Below are 22,958 nucleotides of genomic sequence, written 5' to 3' on the forward strand. Positions count from 1 at the left end.
CTGAGAGTATAGCTCATTGGCAGACTGCTTGCCTAATGCTTTTGAGGCCCTGGGTCCAGATCCCAGGACTACAGCCCCCCCCCCACACACACACAGCAAATGCGTATTATAAAACAGCATAGGTTAACATATCCAGTAGACCATAACAATAGAATGCACAAAAGCAAAAATACTTACCTCCTGAACAGAACACGGCAAAACCACACGGCTAAAGAGAAAGAGAAAAAATAGACATTACATATATTGCCGAACTTGGAAGGCTACCCACCTCACTGCCCCAAGACCCGAGCTGCAGAGGTATGACTCCTGTACATGGAAAGCAAGCATGAACAACGTCATTATCTGCAAGCTCTCTGGTCAGAACACTCATGGAATTGTTAGTATAGTTTCACTCACCATGTATGTGCTGTACGCTTTCAAGATTTATGTCTACGTGTATGAGTGAGCACCCATCAAAGGCAAGAGTGTGGGATCACTGGCAGAGCAGGTAGAGGCCACAGGCACCCAACACGGGTCTTCTAAGAGAGCAATCAGTGCTCTTAGCTACTACTCAGCTCTCTTTCTAACCCTGGGGGCGGGGGGTGGGGGGTTGGATTGTTGGTTGGTTTTTCGAGACAGGGTCTCTCTGTGTAGCCTTGGCTGTCCTAGACTCACTTTGTGGACCAGGCTGGCCCGAATTCACAGATGTCTGCTTGCCTCTGCCTCCCGAGTGCTGGGATTAAAAGCGTGCGCCACCATGCCCGGCTCTGTTTGCTTGCTTTTGATACTTTTTTTTATTTTGTTGCTGTTGTTGTTTTTGAGACAGGGTTTCTCTGTGTAGCCTTGGCTGCCCTGGACTCGCTTTGTAGACCAGGCTGGCCTCGAACTCACAGCGATCTGCCTGCCTCTGCCTCCCAAGTGCTGGGATTAAAGGCGTGCGCCACCACGCCCGGCTCTGTTCGCTTGGTTTTGATACTTCTTAAGGAACATAAACATGCTTTCGAGTTCATGAACGAGTATCTCCGGAAGTCATTCCACAATCCAATTATTCAAGTTCAGTGAGACAAAAGTAAAGGTGGCTTTGGAATAAGCAGTCTTGCACCTTACAAATAACACAACCTCTCACAAGAGACAGCCAGCATGAGGAGGTTCTGTGCTTGAGTCTGTCCCAGTGTGTGCTACTGAGCACAGCAAAGGTCACCTGTAGAGCTCCACCTCACCGCAACACAGGACGACGACTCAAAGTCTACACCTGCACTGTTTCCATCATGACATCCCATGGTATCTCCGCAAGGAGATTCCTTATTTGTACAATGGGGTTTCCTGCTATCCCTCCGCACTGCAGGTCACCGTCACCCTGTGTGAGACAGTCATCTGAAGACCAGGACCACTCAAGGCAGAAGTGTCATACTTCTACCTCTCATGGAGAACAAAACGCTGTTACGTCCTTCCACAAACAAACATTCCATATCTCACCCTACCTACCGTGCACAATAACTTGCTGTGTCACTACACAGAACATTAACTGGAGAAAGACGACCGAGAAAGAAAGAGTGTGGAACCATTTTTCAGGGCCATTAACACTAGAATAAAGAATTAGTAAATTCAGCCGGGTGGTGGCAAAGGCTGGCAGAGTTCTGAGTCTGAGGCTAGCTATGCTGGAGCATTTTCCCAAGAGTCACATGGCCATGGCTATCTCCTGAGGTCTGCAGGAGGTCGGGAACATGGAGAATTAGGTAAGAGGTCTTCTGGGGACCACTTCAAGAGTTATTAAAGGACTGGACCAAGACATAGGATGGAGACCAATTTCACAAAAGCAAAGATCAGAGGTGGGTAATTTCAACACTTGCTAGCAGAAGGTGCCCATTTTTGTGGTTTTTTAAAATTGCTTAACAATTTTTATTATATATATTCAGAGCTGTTTAGACCTACAGACATTTTTTATTAATTTATTCATATTACATCTCGATTGTTAGCCCTTCCCCTGTTTCCTCCCATTCTTCCCTCCCTCCCACTTCCCCCCTTCTCCCCTCCCCTATGTCTGTGATTGAGGGAGACTTCCTCCCCCTATATATGCTCTTAGAATATCGAGTCTCTTCTTGGTAACTTGCTATTCTTCCTCTGAGTGCTGCCAGGCCTCCCCATCCAGGGGACGTGGTCAGAAAAGGGGCACCAGAGTTTGTGTGAGAGTCAGATCTCACTCTCCACTCAACGGTGGAGAATATCATGTTCATTGGCTAGGTCTTGGTAGGGGTTCAAAGGTCCATTTTTGTTTAACAAGACTTTCAAAGAAATCTTGTTGTGTTGTTTGAGACAGGGTCTCTCTGTGTAGACGAGGCTGCCCTTGAACTCATAGATTCGCCTGCCTCTGCCTACCGAGTGCTGGGATTAAAGGTGAGTGCCACCACGCCCGACTCAAAAGAAATCTTCTGTAAAATGAAAGTGGCTACAACATTTAGAATGATAAATCAAATCTCTGAAAAATCCTCATCAAAGTGTTTTTCCAAATAGAACCAGCAACAAATGCTTTAAAATCAAGACTTTTACACTAATGGCAATTTCGTCTATTGCTCCCTAATAAGGGACAAGCCTATCCTCAAAGTCCTTGCCTGTTTTGTTTTGTTTGAGACAGGGTCTTACTATGTACCCCTGGAACACACTTGGTCCTGAAAGCTGTTTTTAACTCTTTAATTCTTACACACACACACACACACACACACACACACACACACAAAGTTCTTCTAAGATATCACACATCTGTCACAGTAATTTACTTTACCACACAGGAGCCACCTAGTCACTGTGACAAACAACTAAGTGCATGGGGCTGCCTGCAGGGGAGTCACTTCATTTAATGGTTCTGAGCAGCGGCATTGTGCTGGACAAAGAACACACTGGCAGAAAACTGTCTCTATCTTAAACGTCTAGGGGGAGAAAAACAACCAAGAGAGATCTTCATGAGAACAATTAATGTTTACATAAGTAACAACATTTACTAACTTACTTCATAAAGTAAAGGTACGCAAAGCACAGGGCTGGAGAGATGGTTCAGAGGTACAGCTCTTGCAGAGGGCCTGAGGTCAGTTCCCAGCACCTACAGTAGGCAGCTCACAACCACCTCTAACGCCAGCTCCAGTGGACCCCATGCCTCTGGCCTCCAGGGACATCTGTACTCAGGTACACAGACACACGTAAGTGCACATAATTTAAATAATAAAGACAAATCTTAAGATTTGCAAAATGCCCACTGAGCAAGCTCCCATTCGGGACTGCTGCTCCTGCAGAGCACTCCCCTAAGCGTCAAAGGCTTCCCCAACGGTGAATTCACATTCTGAGGGCAGGGGTTACCTACTACACTAGAAACTACCAATGCCTCACATCCAATCAGTGCGGCATCTCTTTTGCTAGGTGGCTTGGGACAAGTCAATTTCTTTCTGTCTCATATTCTCCTGTTTTTGTTTTGTTTATTTTTCAAGACAGGGTTTTCTGGGGCTGTCTCGGACTTGCCTGGTAGACCAGGCTAGCCTCGAGCTCACAGAGACCCTCCTGCCTCTGTCTCCCCGAAATGCTGGGATTAATGGCGTGCACCATCATGTCAGGCCCCATATTCTCCTGTTTTACTATCTGCCACTGGAAAAATGAATCATGTGACGTTTGCAAGATACACTGTTAAAGTTACTCGGAAGAAAGTTTTCATATAAGCATGATTTAAATGCAAATATTTTCTCTGTACAGCTTGCAAAAGTATGCCTGTTTTCATGTTCCCTGTCACTAACAAAAGGTAGTAATTTTCGGCTCACAGATGGCCCAGCAGGCCAAAGGCACTTGCCTCCAAGCATGCCTGAATCCCAGGTACAGGTCCCAATAGAAGAGTTTTTGCCGGGCGGTGGTGGCACACACCTTTAATCCCAGCACTCGGGAGGCAGAGGCAGGTGGATCGCTGTGAGTTCAAGGCCAGCCTGGTCTACAAGGCAAGTCCAGGACAGCCAAGGCTACACAGAGAACCCCTGTCTCAAAAAGAGTTATATTTACTCCTCCAAGTTGTCCTCTGATCTCCAAAAGCACACTGTGGCACCTGCCTGTACATACATGCATATATATACACACGCGCGCGCGTACACACACACACACACACACTTTTAAATTCTTCTAAAAAGTAATTTGTCATCTATTCATTTAACAAATGTTTGCTGAGGGGCTGGAGAAATGGCCCAGCGGCTAAGAGGACTTACTGCTCTTTCAGAGTAACTGGGTTCCGAGTCCAGCAGCATCTAGCTCCAGGGAACGCAATACTCTCTACTTATCTCCAAGAACATTGTTGGCATGTCACACACACACACACACACACACACACACACACACACAGGCAAGCACTCACACATAAAAATAAACAAATCTAAAAAAAAAACAACAACCAACAAACGTTTGCTGAATGTCTGCTAAGTAGTCAAGACTGCTCTAAAAGCTGGAGGTATCAGAGTTCAGCGTGCAATGTAGAGAGAACACACAGAAAGACAAACACAAACTGCCCCAGAACACACGAGTAGGCACCTTGAAGGCGAGTTACTGATTTGAGGAAAAAGCATTCGAGGCAGCAGAAAGAGAAGGAAACGGGGCAGCCCTGAGTGATTAAGCCTGTATGCAGCGCTACAGAGGAGCAGCAAGGGGGTCCTGTGATGGTAGAAACGGGCAAGTGGGAAAAAAAAAGTGTACACAGGCGCAGAAACTCGAATCTGGGCAGTGTAAAGCGGAGGGACTGTGCTAGTGGTTTCTACACGGCTGACGTTAACACAGACGAGGTGTCTAGACAGATAAATTAAGGCTCTCTTCTTTTCAAGACTCTGAAATGAAATCAGGGGTGGGGAACGACAAGAAAATGGGTCACACTTGAGATCCCTAATTGCACAGGGACACCGGTTCGGGATATGACAGCCGAACATTTCCTGCCGCCACCGTTTCCTGCGAGGTTCTCGGCTCTAGACAGTGGGGAAAGCCACAACTTTTTCAACAGAACGCCGGGGCCGGTCCGAGGCACCCGCGACAGTCATTTGCCACACCATGTGGTTTTTTGGTTTTTGTTTTTTTTAAACGCCGCACCGTAACCCGGTGAGGCAGGTGGGGCCGGTGTGTCGCCCCGGTTAGACCTGAGGGGGCCTGAGATCGGCCGCAGGGAGACGGTCTAGGGTCAGGTCCGGGGCAAACTTCCGGGCGAGCGGTGACCGGGCAGTCCCGGCTCCCACGGGAGCCCCGGCCGCACCGCCGAGCCGGGCGCTGACTGCGGAGGGCGGCGTCGCCCTCCCAGGGCCTCGGGGCTCCGGGAAGAGGCCCGCGGCATCCCGGGAGCGACCCCGAGCAAACCGACCCTCCCCAGCCCGCGTCCCGAAGCCTCGCTCGGGCCCACCGACCCCACTCACAATTCCTTAATCAGCACCATCTTCCGGGAACCCCCTTCACAGCTGCCGCCGCCAGCCGCCAGCCGCCGGGCCTCTCGACACGCATGCGCGGTCCCGCCCCCCGGTGGTCCGAGCCCCGGCCGCGCATGCGCGTCCGCACCTTTCCGCCGCCGGCCATTGCGTCAGCGCGCCCGGAGGGCTGACTCCGCCTCCTCTGCGCCCCACCGCCCGGCGCACGAGGGCCGCCACTGCGGCTGCGCGGCCCGTTGGCGCGCGCGTGCGGTTCGGGTTGCGCCTGCGTACGCCGGTGCGAGCGCTGGGGCTGCGTGCTCCCCGACGTCCTCCCCGGCCAGCCTCACGTCCCTCAGGCCGCTGGGCCCTCCGCTTTCGAGTGAGTTCTCCAGTCTGGGCCCCAAATGGCGTTGTGCCCACGCAGGTGTGGGAGCCGCCGCCGCCGCCGCCTCACGTGTAGCGGGAGCGTGTTCGAGGAACCCAGCCCTGTGTCTTAATGAACCCTGGATGGGTTCGCCGCGTGTCCTAACTTGAAACATTGTTTTCGTTTTGTTTTGGCTGCATATGTGTCGGCTGTGTGTGTGTGTGTGTGTGTGTGTGTGTGTGTGTGTCGGATGAAGAGGGCCCTGGATCACGTGGAATGTGTCGGGTGTGTGTGTGTGTGTATGTGTGTATGTCGGATGAAGAGGGCCCTGGATCACGTGGAACTGGAGCTGACAGACAGCTGTGAGCCACCTTGTGGGTGCTGCGAACCAAACCTGGGCCCCCTCTGCAAGAGCAGCCAGTGTGCTAACAGCTGAGACCCCCGTCCAGGCATGTAATCCTCAGCGAACGCAACTTGTATACAAGACAGGCATCGTTACGTACTTTTCAGGGCAAAGACCTCATTACGGTAAGAATGAAAGTTAGACTTTACTAAGGAGACTAGTCACAAGATGACTGGTCCAACACGGGTTTTATGCACTGGTTAATGTAACAGCTCTGGCCAAACAGTTTGAGCAGCTCTTGAACATAGCCTCTCCCGCTGCCTCCTGAGATTACGCTGAGATTCGTTAACTTGGGACCTGAGGACCTTCTGGCGGGCCTCCCAGGGAACTGGTGACCTGCAGACATTATAGGCGCCAGTCCATGCTGACACACATTTTAGCTTAGTGCTTTGCTTACTCTGTACTTAAACCTTAGCTTTCCTGTCCCAAATGATCTTGAGTATGTCTTCCTGAAAACTAGAAATAGTCACAAGCATATCTTTTAACTTTGTTAAATATCAGAACATAAATCAATTGTCCCCATTTGAGAGACTGGGTTGGGCTTTGCAGTAGAAGACCGGGCCTGAATCCTGCCTTCAATCCTGACTGACTTCAAGAGACCTGGAGTGAAGGATCTTGCGGTGACTTGATTTACACAGCCAGAAATGGGTGGCTGCTGTGTCCAATAGATGTGCTTTAGAGTGCAGAAGATACAGAGGGGCTCCAGATGTAGCTCAGTTCCTGACATTGCCAGCAATGAGGTCATTCTTCAACACCACTACGAAAACAAAGTGAGACGAAGTGCCCGTGTAACGTAGCACCTGGCAATAGATGGGTTTTGAATGGGGACCATATAAAAACTGATCAGCAACAGTAATTAAAACATGAAGCCAGAAGGGAGGGCAGGAGAGACCAGCACCACCAGCTGGGACTCCAGTTCCAGGGCTCCCAAACCTCTGGCCCCTGAGTACACATGTGTGAAGGTGCACATACACGCATACACATCATTTTTTTATTATTAAGTAATGATTTTGTTTATTTGAGAACTTTATACAAACTCTTAAGATTGAAATATAACATACCTTCCTTTCCTCTCCTACCCCTCCCCTGTCTGACCTCAGTCTTCCCTCCCAAAGTCAAGCCTAATGATCATTATTATTTCATATACTTATAAACGAATGAGCATATAAACACATCTTGGTGGAGCCGGGCGTAGTGGCGCACACCTTTAATCCCAACACGTGGGAGGCAGAGGCAGGCAGATCTCTGAGATCTAGTCAGGTCTGTTCTGTTCAGGCAGTTTGGTTGAGTCAGTGAGTTCAGAGACAGTGCAGTGGAGCTGAGTTCATGGTAGCTCAGTTGCTAGAATTCAGAGGCAGTTTTACTGAGAATTTTACAGAGGAAGGTTGAAGAGAGAGCAAGCCAGAGAATAAGAAAGAGCCAGAAGATTAGAACATCTTGCTAGAGTTAGTTTGAGGCCAAACAGCAATTAAGTCAGAGGCTGAGAGAGAAGCCAGTTTGAACCAGTCAGCTTGGAGAGGAGTTTGAGCCAGAACATTTGAGTTGAACCAGCCAGCCAGAGTTCAGAAAGAGCTGGAAAGGGTGAGCTTACTCAGCAGTAAGTCTCAGAGGCTGAAAATACTTGAGGCCTAGATTAGATTGTATGGAGGCTGGAAGCTTCCAGAGCTAGGCCTGGGTTAGCAGAAGGAGGCAGTAAGCATCCAAGATGACAACTAAATCAGGTGAATAAAAGTTACTTTTACAGTTTACATTCTCCAAGGTCCATGGCTTCACCAGCCACGTGTAGTTGGCTATGTTTCCAGTACCAGGCCTGACTTCCCTCCTCTTAATCAGGTCTTTTGTCCAGTTAGATAGCTTTGGTTACTGTGTTTGTAAGGGTTCTCTATAGGAGCAGAACTGATAGAGTGAAAAATATATATATGATTTATTAGAATGCTGCCTCCCACCAGAGAGTTCCCAGTAGCTGTTGAGAGCGTGAGGCTGCACGTCTCAGCTGGTCTTCAGTATAAGTTGGAAGCCTGAAGTGGTAGGTTCTGATGCCAGTGACTTGAGGGCAGGACAGGCAAGCAGAGGAATCGCTTCCTTTCTCCTTGTGCGACCACCAGAAGGCGTGGCCCAGGTTTAAGGCAGGTCTTCCAACCACAGACGATCCAGGTAAGTAAAATCCCTCACAGGTGTGCACAGTGACTTGGGTTTTTAGTTAATTCCGGATGTAGTAAGGTTGACAACCAAGAACAGCCATCACAAGTTCACCCCTTGTCAACTTGACACATAATCATGTCTCCTTACACTGTGTAATGTTACTTTTTACAAAACTGTTTGTTTCTCTCTTAACCTGGCTACCACACAAATAATTGAGACTCTTTTATATTTGTTTAATAATAAGGTTCATAGCACAATAACTGAGCAGTTACTACTCTTTGAGATACTTGCACTTTGTAGCTTTCCTTGCTGAGCTCTCTTTCCTGGTCCCTCCTGGACATCTGCCTGTGGCTGAATCCTCTACTTCCTCCTCTAACTCTTCTTCCGCAGGCTGGCAGGAAGTCCAGCCCTAGTCTCTCCCTTGCTCAGTGATTGGCTGTAAGCTGTTTTATTGGCACATCGGGGGACAATCGGGGAGCAGTGTTTAGACGACACTGAGAGAGGAGATTGTCAGAACAGGGGTTGCAACCTTATGCCTACAATGCCACACTTAATTTCCAAATGAAAGCAACCAGATCACAGTTATGCCTAACATACATAACGATCCACAGACAACCTCAGATGCAGCATGTGTTTTAGAATAGGTGGCAATGTGTTTTGAGGGATGTTTTTTAGCATCCCAAATCTTAATATGAAAACTGAATGAAAAAAGAAATAAAAAGGAAGGACATGACTGCTCCTAGGTATGGTGGAGGGGAAGGTTTGTAGTAGATATGAGGGGGAGCAGAGCAGGCGGCAGAATGGACAGGACCCTGGGGTGGCTGAGGGGAGGGGAGGGGGAGGGGGAGCAGAGCAGGCGGCAGAATGAACAGGACCCTGGGGTGGCTGAGGGGAGGGGAGAGGGAGGGAGAGCAGAGCAGGCGGCAGAATGAACAGGACCCTGGGGTGGCTGAGGGGAGGGGAGGGGAGGGGGAGCAGAGCAAGAGGTCAGGAGAGCAAAGGGTAGACCAAAGAGGAGCAGGGAACCAAAGCAGCTGAGTTATACAGGGAAGGGTAGCCCAGCCTCCGGGGTGAAGTTTAGCGTAGGGCGCAGGGCACACCAGTCAGACCCTGTAATCGGTAGGGACTGAAGGATGCTGGGAGAACCCGGCAGCCAGGTCTGCTCTCTTTTGTCAGAGGTACCCCACCGTTTGTCCAGGGTTCGAGACAAGACAATAACCATTGATAGTGTCTCAATTAGTGTTGCATTACATGATAAGGAAACGGAGGAAAGAAAACACGAATATCTGCACAAAGAAAACTAAGAAAACATGACAGAGACAGTTGTCAGTTACAACCCTTGTGTCCGCAGCTGGTCACGTGGCCTTAGATGATGTTTGTAACTACCTTCCTCTATCACCCATTCTGTATTTCCTCCACCCTCAGCAGGCTTTTCCTGGAGGAGTGACCCACACCTTCATTCCTGAAGGGTCTGTGCTCTTTGTTATCCTTCCTGGATTGGCTTGTTGTAGTTTCCCGTTGACTAATCACAGAACGTGGTAGCACCAAGACATGCCCTGAAGGGTCTCCTGTAATCCATACATAATCTTTCTTTTTAGAGAAAGCGACCTAATTTTTCCTTCATAATTTGAATTTTTTTTATAATCTGTTATTCCTTTCTTAGCCTGTTGGCTTAAGGCCATCAGAAGCTCAAAGTGGTCAGAGGGAAGTCTGAACTTCCAGCTCAGTGGAATGTTTGTTGTTTCTCCTGCCAGCAACGTTCCCACCTCTAGAACCAAAACTTCTAGGCCTTTAGAACTTAAGGTAGGAAGAACAGGAAGCAAAAATTTTCCTAGTGGGTCACTGGAAAAGATGGTGAGTGAAACCACCTCCTTTTCCATCCCTGTGATTCCTGGACCCATGAGTACTGACAGGCTCAATTTTCTTAACAATTATATTTTATTATGAACTTATCAAATGAGCATACCTCCCTTATAAACCTGACAAGCATAAACCTAAGGAAAATAATATTAAGGAACATAAAAATGAGCTGGGTGTGGTGGCGCACACCTTTAATCCCAGCTCTCAGGAGGCAGAGGCAGGTGGATCTCTGTGAGTTTGAGGCCAGCCTGGTCTACAGAGTGATTCCAGGACAGCCAGGGCTACACAGAGAAACCCTGTCTCAAAACCAAACTAAACCAACAACAACAACAAAACCCCAAACACACACATGCGCAAGCGCGAAACCTTCTGGATATTAGTTCCCAGGAACGACTCTCCTAGCGCCATCAGCAGGATTTCTACTCCTGGAACCTGGAGCAACTGGAACCCGAACCTCAGCCGGAGCCCAGAGCAGCAGCCAAACCCCTGAGCCCTCACTGGAGCTGTTCTCTTGAAGAGCGTCTCAAAAGCCAGCGATGAACAGCCAGCCACTCAGTCCCAAGTCTCCAAAGACCCTGCTTCCCGTTTTTGGCTCACATTTCTGTCTCCTCTCAGAATTCGTTTGAGGATGTTTTCCAACTGGTAACAGCAAAACCCCTCCCCACCTGCACAAAGTGGTTTGACTTCCAAGGGAATAGATATCACCTGCTCTCTCACAAGTCTGTTCCTCATCCCACACTGGGGATCTAAACAAAAACATGTTTACCTCTCCTTCAAGTCCTGGCTATGGAAATAACCATACATACATTGGATGATGAACCAAAGCATATACTGCCTTCTGAGAACCCTGCCACCGCCCTCCAGCCTACTGCCCCTCCATCCCCTGTATCTGGCGCTGCAACTGTCTTCAAAAGGCCATCGCTACTTTGTAAGGCCCATTGCTTCAGGGTGGTGGAGAGCATGTTAAGGCCAGAGATTTCATGAGCTCGGGCCACCGTGAAGCTTCTCTGGCGGTGAAGTGGGTTCCTTGGTGAGAGGCAGTGCTGTGTGGGGTGCCGTGGCGGTGGATAGGCTTGCCAAGATGCCATGGACTAGTGTTGGCAGAAACATGTCACGCAGGAAAGGCAAATCCATACCCAGGATGACTGTCTGCGCCAGTAAGGACAAAGCATTGTCCTTTCCATGGAAGGAGTGGTCCAGTGCAGTCACCTGCCACCAGGTCACAGTGGTCACCCCAGGAGGTGGTGCCATATCTGGGGCTCAGTGTTGGCCTCCCCTGTTGGCAAATCTGGCACTCAGCAACAGCTGTAGCCGGGTCAGTGTGGTGGGTGGAAGTCCATGTATAAGCTCCATCACCACTACCATGACCACTTTGTTATAGGCCCTCTGGGCAATGACAGTGAGGTCTGGGGAAAGCCGGCTCTCTGCTGAGTAAGTTGTCCTACCTACTTTATAACTGAACTGCTTCTCTGCTGAGGTCACCTTTTGATGACCATTTACATGAGGCACAGGGACCTTCACATCCTTTGCCCAGTCAGAGAGGTCTCTCCACATACTTCCTCCCAGATGTCTTTCTCACCAATTTTTCAATCATGCTGTTTCAAGTCCCTGACCCTCCAGCCATGCATTGGCCACAGCCACAGTAAACAATCACAGAGCTGGCCACCTCTCCTGAGCAAAATGTACAAACCATGTGTGCTGTACTGCCATCTTTCAGGCTGGTTCCAGGGGTTGTAATGCTGCAGCTATTCACTCGGTGGTGTCTGCAAAACGTGTACTGTCGGTAACCAGGCCCCTGTCTTCTGCAGTCAGCCAATCACAGGGCACAGAGACTGTCAGTGCATGCCTGGCAGCAGACAGCATTGTAACAGGAGCAGAAACCATAGGCAATTTGGGCAGCTTCTTCATGTACTTTGGTTTTTGCCTTCAGGACCGGCTCAGGCATGACCGCATACATAGGACTTCCATTTGATAATGGATTGCTGGTGTGCACATCCAACTTTATGGCTCCACGGGTCAGATAATACCTAGCTCAGGTCACATGATAACTTGGTGGCCCGTTGTCAAACATTGAGTTTCCACTAAGGCCCCATAGCAGGCAAAGAGCCATCTCTCTAAGGGAGAAGTAGCTGTCTGCAGGATGGGAAATCCTTGCTCCAAAATCCAAGGGCCTCCTCTGTGACTCACCTATAGGGACCTGCCAAAGGCTCCAGATAGCATCCCTGTCTGCTACTGATACCTCAAGTACCATTGTTTCTGCTGGATCATATGGTCCAAGTGGTAGGGCAGCCTGGGCCTGCTGAAGAGCCTTCTCCTATTCCATGCCCCACTCAAAGCTAGCACCTCTCCTTGGCACTTGGTAGATGTGGTCACACTAAGAACCAAGAATAGCCATCACAGTTACTGCCAAGCTACTGCTCCTTGAGGGATACCTTGCCATGTTGGCCATTACAGCTCAAAGACACCACAGCTAGGCAGGTGTGTTGATTACTTTCCTCCCTCAGCTGCTTGTGTACCACATTTCACCACTGTGGAAGCTAGTGTTTAAAGAGGAAGCTTTCAGGTCAGGACTACCTCAAACATTTTGTCCAAAGTGCCTTGGCTGTCATAGGTTCATCTTGTAGACTACCAGGCCAGCCTCACACTCACAGAGATCCACCTGCCTCTGCTTGCCTGAGCGCTGGGGTTATAGATGTGCGCCACCACGTCCAGATCTCCAAGATTTTTTTTTTTTTTTGGTTTTTCGAGACAGGGTTTCTCTGTGTAGCCTTGGCTGTCCTGGACTCGCTTTGTAGACCAGGCTGGCCTCGAACTCAAAGCGATCCGCCTGCCTCTGCCTCCCAAGTGCTGGGATTAAAGGCGTGCGCCACCACACCCGGCCTCTCCACGATATTTTTATTCTTTCTGTGTCCATGGTCTCTTTCTTGGTATGTTTCTTGGTGGTGTATAGAAAGGATACTGGGTTGTATAATTGCGTTTTTTATTTGCTTGCTTGCTTGCTTTTTCCAAGACAGAGTTTTTCTGTGTATCCCTGGCTGTCCTGGAACTTATTCTATAAACTAGGCTGGCCTCTAACTCAGAGATGGACTGCCTCTGCCTTCCAAGTGCTGGGATTAAAGGTGTACACCCTACTCATGGCTTTATAAGTTGATTTTGTATCTTGCCACTTTGTTGAAATTGTTACTTCTTTCTAGAAGTTTCCTGGTGAAACATTACGGATCTTATACTATAATATCATGTCATCTGCAGATAGAAATAGTTTGGCTTCTTCAATGTATATCTTTTTAATGTTCTCCTCTTGTCTTACTGTCCCAGCGAGTGCTTAAAGCACTGTATTGAAAAAGAGTGGGGACAGCAGACAGCGCTCTCTCCTTCCTGATTTTAACAGGGCTGCTCTGAGTTTGTCTCCACTTAGGACGGTGTTGGCTCTGGACTTGTCACACGTCATCTTTATTACTATGTAGTTATGTTCCCTCCAGTCTTGCTCTCTCTAGGACCTTTAGCATGAAGGCATGTTGAATTCTGTTAAAGGCTTTGTCTGCATCTCTGGGATAATAATGTGATTTTTGGGGGGAGGTAAGCCTGTTTATGTGAATTTTTACATTTATTGACTTGCATAGGTTGAATCATCCCTGTATCTGACGGAATTCCTCTGTGAATCCATCTGTGCCTGGCATTCTTTTTAGTCAGCAGGCTTTTTATAACTGCTTCAATCTCTTCATTTCTTTCTCTGTAGGTTTTGTTTTTGTTTTTTGTTTATTTGTTTGTTTTTTTAGTCTCTTCTTAGTTTCGCTTCTGTGGTTCGAATGAACCTAGAATTCATCCACTTCTTGTAGATTTTCCAACTTAATGGAGTACAGATTTTTAAAGAATTGCCTTATGATGATTAAATTTCTTTGGTGTCTGTTGTAATGTTTCTTTGATCATTCTGAATCTGTTGTACATTTGGTTCCTTCATTTCTTGGTCAAGGGTCTGTCATCTTGTTTATCTTCTCAACGAACCAGTCTTTAGATCAATTCTTTGTTTCTGTTTCATTAATCTCTGCTTGGAGTTTTACCATTTCTTGCTCTTGAGTTGCTCTTGTGTTCCCAGTTTCTTGATTTGCATCATTAAATCATTTATTTATATTCTGATTGTTCTGATGTAGGCACTTAGAGCTATAAATGTCTCTCAAATGGCTGCGTTCAATGTGTCCTACAGGCTTGGTTGTTTTCATTTTCATTTAGTTCCAGGAATTTTAAAAAATTTACTTCTTGATTTCTTCATCATTCAGTGATGATCTGTTTAGTCCCATGAGCTCTGTGCTTACTAGATATTTGTTTAATGTTGATTTTAAGTTTTATCACATTATGGTCAGACAGGATACAGAGCCATCTTGTACCAGGATGTTGTTTATTTAGAGAAGCTATCCACAGCTGCTGAGTAGGATGTATACTCTTGTTGTTTGGGTGGCATATGCTGCAGAGGCACCTGTTGGGTCCCTCTGAGGTACGGTGTTACTTAATCCTAGTTTTTTAATTGTCCATATAATACCTGTCTATTGGAGAAAGTGGAATCCTAAAATCATCCACTATTGGGTTGGTGTTAATCTGTGTTTTGAATTCTATTTGTATGCTTCTTATAAAATTGGATGCACTGGATTTTGGTGCGCATATATATATATATATATATATATATATATATATATATATATATATATATATATATATAGTATTATAATGTCCTCTTGGTTAGTTGTTTCCTTGACTAGAGTGAAGTGCTCTTCTTTATCTCTTCTTTTCTGATTAGTTTAGTTTGAAGTCTGTTTTGTCAGATATTAGGATAGGAATACCTACTTGCTTTCTGGTCCCATTTGCTTAGAATAATTTTTTTCCATCTTTTCACTTTAAGTTGGCATCTTTCTTTAAAGTTAAGGTGAGTTTCTTGTAGACAAAAGAAACATGAACTTTGGTTCGTAGTCGACTCTGCTAGCCTGTATATTTTGATTGGCCAGTTGGAGCCATTAGTATTTAGAGTTATTATTGAAAAGTGTGTGTTGGTTGCAGTACACAAAATCAGCCATATTTTGTGTTTTAGAAATTATATCTTCTTTTGTTTCCTTTCTAGAGTCTGTTGCAGGATATTTGATCACATTGTGAACCCCAAGATTGTGTTACTTACTTGAAAAGCCTGTTTTAGTTGTCCTGTGGCGCAGCCTGAGCACACACCTCTAATCCAAGTGCTTTCTGCTGGAGTATTGTAAACAGAATTAAATAAAGTCAACCATAGGTCAAGAAGTGGAGCAGGCAATCAGCTGACAGGAAGTAAATATAGGATAATTAAGAAAAAACCATAGGGAGAGGAAGTCAGGAGGATGGATAGAGAGACCCACAAGAAAGAGGGAGAGGGACATTGAGTTTGGAGGACGTTTTTTGAGATGGCGTGGGAGAAGGCGCATTCCTTCTGGGGCACAGGTGGAGAAGGAAGGTCAGCTGGGCACTTTCTCTGCCTGTCTGAGGTAGCAGGCTTTCACCCCAGCATCTGGCTCCCAAGTCTTCATTGGTAAAAATCAAGTGACAAGAGTCTTTGGCTAATACCTCTCTTCTGTCAAAGTATTCCAGAGCTTCTAGTACCCTCCTGAGGGTGGGTGTGGTGGACATGGATTCTTTCAGACTATGTGCCATGCACAGTCCTTTCTCTCCCTTCAACTATGGCCGACGGTTTTTCTGGATATAGTCATCTAGACTGACAGTCGTGGCCTTTAGACCTGAGGTGCCCGCTCCATGCTCCTGTAGCTTTCAAAGTTTCCATTAGAAACCAGCTGATATTTGGGCGGATTTCCCCTTATATGTGAGAGGTTTTTTTTTTTTTCTTGCAATCTTTAATATGCTTTCCTTGTTATGCACATTTAGTGTTGACCACGACGTGCCCTGAGGAGTTTATCTTCTTGTCCTGTCTAGTTGGTGCTCTGCGTACTCCCTGGAGCTGTTGGGTCTGTCTTTCCCTGGTGTGCGGAACCTTTCTTCTGTGCTCTTGTTTGAGATCTGTGGTCTTCGCCATTGACTTGGGATTCTTCTTCCTCGTCTGTAGTCAGTTTAGTCTTTCATGCTGCCCCACTGTTCCTCCATATTCCTTTTGTCTGTCTGTATTACTTTTCATATTTACTTCTGTGGTTCTAATTCCTCTACCTCATCTTTGAGACCTGATACTTTGTCTTCTGTTTCATTCCCATCCTGTCCTGTGCCATCCATCCTTCCCCTCCCTCCCTCCCTCCCTTCTTTCCTTTCTCCCTCCCTCCGTTCCCTCCTTCCTTCCTTCTTTCCATCCTTTCTTCCTCCCTCCCTCCCTCTCTTCCTTCTTCCTTCCTGTCATTGGGGTGTATGGAGGTCAAAGGGCAGCAGCCAGGAGTCAGGTAAGTCCCAGGCACTGAACCCAGGTCAGCAGGCTTCGTGCTTGACACCTTTACTGGCTGAGCCATATCAGCCTCCCGATCCATTCCACTTGGAAGACTTTCTCCTTCTGAGTTTTCTGGTTGAGTTATTGAGATTTTTGTTGTTGTTGTTCCATCTTCATTTCAGTGGGAGTCCTCATCAGTGTTTCTCTTTATTGACTCTGCCTTTGAGATCCCGGAGTGGCTCTTCGGCCATACGTTTGCGTTTTCTTGGGCATCACTCGGGTGTTTATTCTCTTTACGTTCATTAAGCTGTTTCTGTCTACTTTGAACTCCATGCTTTCTTTGATGTTCCCGATTGCTGGTTTAAGATCTGTGTCCTGAGGTTCATCTAGGTAACGGTGTGAGTGCAGGAAGCCTAGGGTCAGGGAAAAGATATACTAGGCTGGGCCACAGTCCACCGTGTGCTGGCCAGAGTGGGCCTGGATGGGGGATGGGGGCAGATGGGATGAGATCTGGAGGTGAAAAAGAAAGCCAGGCGCTTTAGCGTGCTCTCAGCCACTGTTCTCTGTTTGGTGCAGCAGTGGTGACGCCTCTGTTGCAGAGTGAGATGGCTCAGCAAGTAAAGCTTACTGCAGAACCTGACCGCCCGCGGTCAATCCCCAGGACTCACAAGGCAGAAGGCGAGGACGACCTTCTCCAAGCAGTCCTCTAACTACCACACATGCATGTAGTGAGAACTTTGGAATTTTAGTTTCTTTAAAAAACACAGCAATAAGCCAGGCAGTGGTGGTACACACCTGTAATCCCAGCACTTGGGAGGCAGAGGCATCTCTGTGAGTTCGAGGCCAGCCTGGTCTACAGAGAGAGTCCAGGATAGCCAAGGCTACACAGAGAAACCCTGTCTTGAAAAAACAAAACAAAACAAAAACAAAAACAAAACCACAGCAATATTATAAGAATGTATTTTTGCTTTAATCCCAGGTGTGGAACATGTGGCTGTTTGCTTCAGAGCTGCTGACTCTAGCAGGGGTGCGATCTTGCAGGAAGTAGTGGTCATTTAGCGTCCTGCGGGTTGGCGGGCAGGCGTGGCGGGCGCTTCACTGGTGGTCAGCGCTGAGCTAGCTGTGGCGCAGTGGAGCAGACTCCAGCAGCTGCCAAGCTCCACCATTGCTGCCATGACTGACAGTCAAGCCCCCGGCATCCAGCAGCCATTCTTCCCCAGAATAAATGGAGTCTCCGCATGGTCATGGAGGAGGAATGGCAAGCCAGCCAACCTTTATTTACAAACCTTGGGCAGTGGGGAGGGGTTTGTGGGTGAATATGTCAGGTTCCACAGCGCTAGAACTGCTGAGTTGCCTCACCAGCCATGGCGGGTCACCTGTAGCCGGCGTCTCTGCTTCTTCTGTCTGGCGTTTGGATCAGAGGATTCTTTCAGGAAGAAGCTGCTCCCATAGAATGCGTAGTAACATCCCATGTCTGACCCCTGGGCCAGTCCCCTTAGGTCCTGGAAATTCTAATCATCTCCAGACAGTGCTCGTTGTTACCAGGGTGACGCCACTGTCCCGAGTTGAGACCCACTAATGTGCACTTACTGAAGAGAAGCTTCCACCAACACCTTCTGAGTTCTTACCATGTGTAGGCCGAGCCATCACGGGCTTCACACCACGTGGCCCTAACCCCTCGCTCCTCGCAGCAGCAGATGAGATGGGCTTTGTCACTACTCTGTCTTGTAATATGTAGAGGCTACGAGCTGTAAAATGGGTACACAATGTGTATACAGTTTGAAGATTTGTGTCACATAGCTCTTTATTAAACTTGCCCTTTGATCTTCAAAACATTGAATGCATCAGCTTTATTTCACATGTCACGGGCACCACAGGTCAGTCATTCTACCAGAAGTGTGGCACGTGTTTTTCCGGACATTTTTAGGTTTGTTTGTTTGTTCTTTTTTGGGTGGGGGATTGTAAGAGGCTATTTATGTATAACCCAAATATCATTCCTTAGACTAATATTATAATTAGACCTGTGTGTTACAAGTGTTTACTCTGAAGGTAGTAGCTTGCCTTTCTATTTTTAAAAATTAAGTCTTGTGTGTCAAGATGGCTCATTGCCTAAAGCCTGACACCCTAAGGTTCCATCCTGGGACCCACACCCTGCAAGGAAACCTCAAGCATTGCCCTCAGGCCTCCATGCAAGCACCATGCACACAGGTTTGTTTTCATGAGTTTTAAAATTTTGATGAAGTGTTACTACTATTTTTTTCCTTCATGGCTCATGGGTTTGGTAACCTCTGCAGGAAATCTTCGCTCATCCTGGAGTCCCACCGCTTTTGATTTCATTTCTTGAGCAGATGTGCTTTGGTGTGTCCTATAGCCTTGGCTAGTTTTGCGCTTTGGCGTGTCCTATAGCCTTGGCTAGTTTTGTGCTTTGGCGTGTCCTATAGCCTTGGCTAGTTTGCACTTTGGTGTGTTCTATAGACTTTGCTAGTTTTCTCCGCTGGACAGGACCCAGCTGAGCTGTGCCATGTTGGTGCCGCAAACCAGACCCTGCCATTTTGTGAGTCAACATTGCTATCTTCTTTTTTTAAAAGATGTATTTATTTATTTATTTATTTATTTATTATGTATACAGTATTCTGCCTGGGTGTACACCTGCAGGCCTGAAGAGGGCACCAGATCTCATTATAGATGGTTGTGAGCCACCATGTGGTTGCTGGGAATTGAACTCAGGACCTTTGGATGAGCAGGTGGTGCTCTGAACCTCTGAGCCGTCTCTCCAGCCTGCACTGCCATCTTACAGTGGAGACAGTGCTCTACATTTTACATCTTGTATGCCACAGCGTCTGATCTTCTCATTGTTTTTAGGCCTTTCTCATAGCTACAGCTAAATTTTCTACATATTTATAATATAATCTTAATTCTGTATAAATATCTAGGCCATATAAATATGATTAATATACTAAATAAATAAATTTTGTGTGTCTTTTAAAGGCATAGTTCAGCATGCTTCAATAGGATTTTGCTGTTAGTTTTGGATTTTTGAAACAGTTTCACTGATAGCTTTGGCCAGCTTGGAACTCACTCTGTAGACCAACCTGGCATGGAACTCAGAGGTCCTTTTGTCTCTGCCTCCCAAGTGCTGGGATTAAAGGTGTCTTCTACCACAGCTGGCCTTAGTAGGTATTGTATAGAAAGGACTTTTTCTCTTTCTTTATTCCTTCCTTCCTTTCTCTCTTTCTCCTTTTCCAGAGACAGGGTTTCTCTGTGTGGCCCTGGCTGACCTGGAACGTGCTCTGTAGACCAGGCTGGCCTGGAACATGCTCTGTAGACCAGGCTGGCCCTGAGCTCACACAGTTCATTCACTGCCTCCTGAGTGCTGGGGTTAAAAGTGTGAGCCACCATGCTATGCTGAGTTTATTTGTTTTTTACATTTTCTGTTAGCATGTGTTTGGGATGTGCACATGTATATGTGTGCGTGCACATGTATTTGTGGCAATAGCACATGCAGTAGGCAGAAGACAACCCTCAAGAGTTAATTCTCGCCTTCTACCTCGCGTGGGTTTTGGGGATGTCACTGTCTCTCTGTCTCTGTCTGTCTGTCTGTCTGTCTGTCTCTCTCTGTGCGTGCGTGCGTGCGTGCGTGCGTGTATGTTAAAAGGGGATTTATTAGAGGTTGTGGTCTGGGTAGTTCAGAAATGCAAACAGCCATTCAGCCCACGAAGCTGGCCGTCTCTGCAGTGCCGTCTGGTGCTAGAGCCCTGGAGAGCTGCTGCTCTTGAGTCTACATTGGGACCCTGACAAAAATGGGTTCAGTAGCAGCTGCAGCCACAGCGTAGATGGACGTGCCAGAGAGAAGGAGGGCAAGCCAGCAAAGAGCAAGAGCTTCCTTGGCCACCAGAAGGTGTGGCCCAGGTTAAGTCAGGTCTTTCTGCTTCAAATAATGATGTAATGAGGGAAATCCCTCACAGGCACGCCCTGCAGCCTGAGTTTTAGTTGATTTCAAATATAATCATGTCCACAACTAAGATTAGCCATAAGTATTTTAATGCCTTTCTTCTTTTTCAGTTTGGGTTGCAGGTATCTGTAAACACTAGATCAGGCTTGTTAATCTCCTGGTTCAAATCTCCTGTCTCCTCCGACTTGGAGTTGTGTGCTGGACACGTAAGAACTGAGAGAAGCTGCCAAAGTTGCCTGGTGAGTGGGGACAGTCCCTCGCTCTGTCTGTCTGTCTGTCTGTCTGTTTTGTCATATGCATTTGAGGCTGTGCTTTTGGGTGTAGAAAAAAATAGGCTGCTTCAGTCCTCCACGCCTGTTGGTTCCCTTGTTGCGTGTGACGTGTTTCGGGTTTGTTGGCGGCCTCACCATGTATGACGTCCTCCCATGTCTTCTTAACTCATCTGCAGAGAGCTGCACCAAGTTACTTTAGAATTCTCCCCGAGGATTTTGTTCTTTCTGGGTTCTGTATTAATTTTCTCTATAGCTTAGTCTGGGCCACAGAGAAAGATCTTGTCTCAGAAAACTGGGAGAGGGAGAGAGAGGGAGAGAGAGAGAGACGAAGAAGGAGAGGGAGAGAGAGAGAAATTAACAACAGTGCCAACCGTGTCACTCAACACTGGAAGAGCAGCAGCTCCCCTTGCGCCAGCATCACTATCAGATGAGTAGCCGCTCAGCACTCACGGTTATTCTCGCCCTCCAGTCTGAGCCTTGGGGAGATACTGTAAAGCAGTGGGACCACACCCCAGCCCCACCCTAAGTGCAGCCTCCCGTTCTCACGCTCTGAAGTGCAGCTTGCCCCAGCCCCGCTCCTTAGCAGTGCCTGGCTGGTTTCACGTCTTTATACTAGACGGCTTTACATTCTGGCTGGTGTCTTTACTCTCGTCCTCGAACGGTAAGTCACTGCCGCAGCCGCAGCCGCAGCCTTCCACTCCCTTCTCCCCAGAGGACTGAGGACCTGTGGGCAGGGGGAGCTTTTCTGTGAGCGTGTGTGTGCTGGGTTTTCCAGGGGACTACATGGTGAAAGCTCTGACGGCAGGGATGGTTTGACAACAGGCTAGTGTTACTAGGAGGTGGCAGAAGGAGGTGTGGCCTAGCTGGAGCAAGCAGGGCTCTGGGTGTGCTCCTGGGCCTGGCTTAGTTAGGGTTTCCATTGCCATGAAGAGACAACATGACAAAGCAACTCTCATAAAGGACACATGTAACTGGGCTGGCCACAGCTTCAGAGGTTTACTCTCTTGTCATGGAGGGGAACATGGCAGCATGCAGGCAGGTACAGTGCTGGGGAGGGAGCTGAGAGGTCTACATCCAGATGGGCAGGCAGTGGGAAAAGAAAGGCACCTCAGACCTGGCTTAAGTATCTGAGACCTCAGAGCTCATCCCCAGTGTCAGGCCACACCTCCTAATAGCACCACTCACTGTGGGACTTTGGGGCTATTTTTATTCAAACCACCACAGGACCAATGCCTTCCTCTGCTTCGTGGTCACCGTAATGTGACCTGCTCTGCTCTGACACACCTTCCTTGCTTGTGCCTACCAGTGTATTGGAAACATGAGCCAAGGAGAACCTTTATTTTTTAAAAACGTTTGCCGGGCATGGTGGCGCATCCCTTTAATCCCAGCACTTGGGAGGCAGAGGCAGGTGGATCTCTGTGAGTTCGAGGTCAGCCTGGTCTACAAAGTGAGTCCAGGACAGCCAAGGCTACACAGAGAGACCCTGTCTCAAAAAACCAAAAAAAAAAAAAAAAAAAAAAGTTTTATTTATTATGTATACAGTGCTTTCCCGGCATGTACACCTGTGCACCAGAAGAGGGCACCAGCCTCATTGTAGATGGTTGTGAGCCACCACGTGGGTGCTGGGAATTGAACTTGGGACCTGTGGAAGAGCAGCCAGTGCTCTTAACCACTGAGCCATCTCTCCAGCCTCCTCCTTATTTTCTGTCAGATATTTTGTAACAGCTACAAAAAAAAAAAAAATAGTTCACCGCCCTTCCTGCCTGTGTTCTATCAGGTCTTCCTCCACATTAGTGAGAGTATTGGTTTGTTGGTTTGGAATTTATCAGCTGATGAACATGTAGGCGTTTCTATTTCCTGACTGTTGTGAATAGGACAGTAATGAACATGTTGACCAGGCGTCTCTATAGCAGAATAGAGAGTCCCAAAGGGTTAACAGGAAATGTCACAACAGGAAAGGAAAGGGTAGAGAAGGGAGTGTGGAGCAGGCAACAGTCCACAAGACCCTAAATGTGTCACAGGCTAGTTCCTTGCAGAGACACTTTCAAAGCAAACAACACAGATTTTAGGCCAAAAGATGTCAAAAGCTGGCTCTTTGAAGAAACACATGTCAAAGCTGCCCTGGAGACAACTGGGAAGTGTCCTGTGTGTGCCTCCTGCAATTTAGATATTCTTGGTTAAAAACCCAGAGGTCTGGGGTGGGAG

The 22,958-nt window shown here is 47.5% G+C and overlaps 1 protein-coding gene across 1 annotated transcript in view; it reads right to left on the reverse strand.

Moving 5' to 3' along the window:
- The window catches only part of PITPNB (phosphatidylinositol transfer protein beta), a 49,363-nt gene extending 43,835 nt beyond the window's left edge, over positions 1-5,528 (reverse strand). Inside the window, exons 1-2 of the mRNA XM_084763240.1 lie at positions 5,394-5,528; positions 178-208 (exon numbers count right to left, since the gene is read on the reverse strand). Coding sequence (XP_084619366.1) covers positions 178-208; positions 5,394-5,413 — 51 coding nt within the window. The 5' untranslated portion in view covers positions 5,414-5,528. The remainder of the gene's footprint in view (positions 1-177; positions 209-5,393) is intronic.
- Between the last annotated feature and the right edge of the window lie 17,430 nt (positions 5,529-22,958).

Source organism: Acomys minous (genome assembly GCF_964271855.1).
Source record: "Acomys minous genome assembly, chromosome: 16".
In the NCBI taxonomy this organism is placed as follows: Eukaryota; Metazoa; Chordata; class Mammalia; order Rodentia; family Muridae; genus Acomys; species Acomys minous.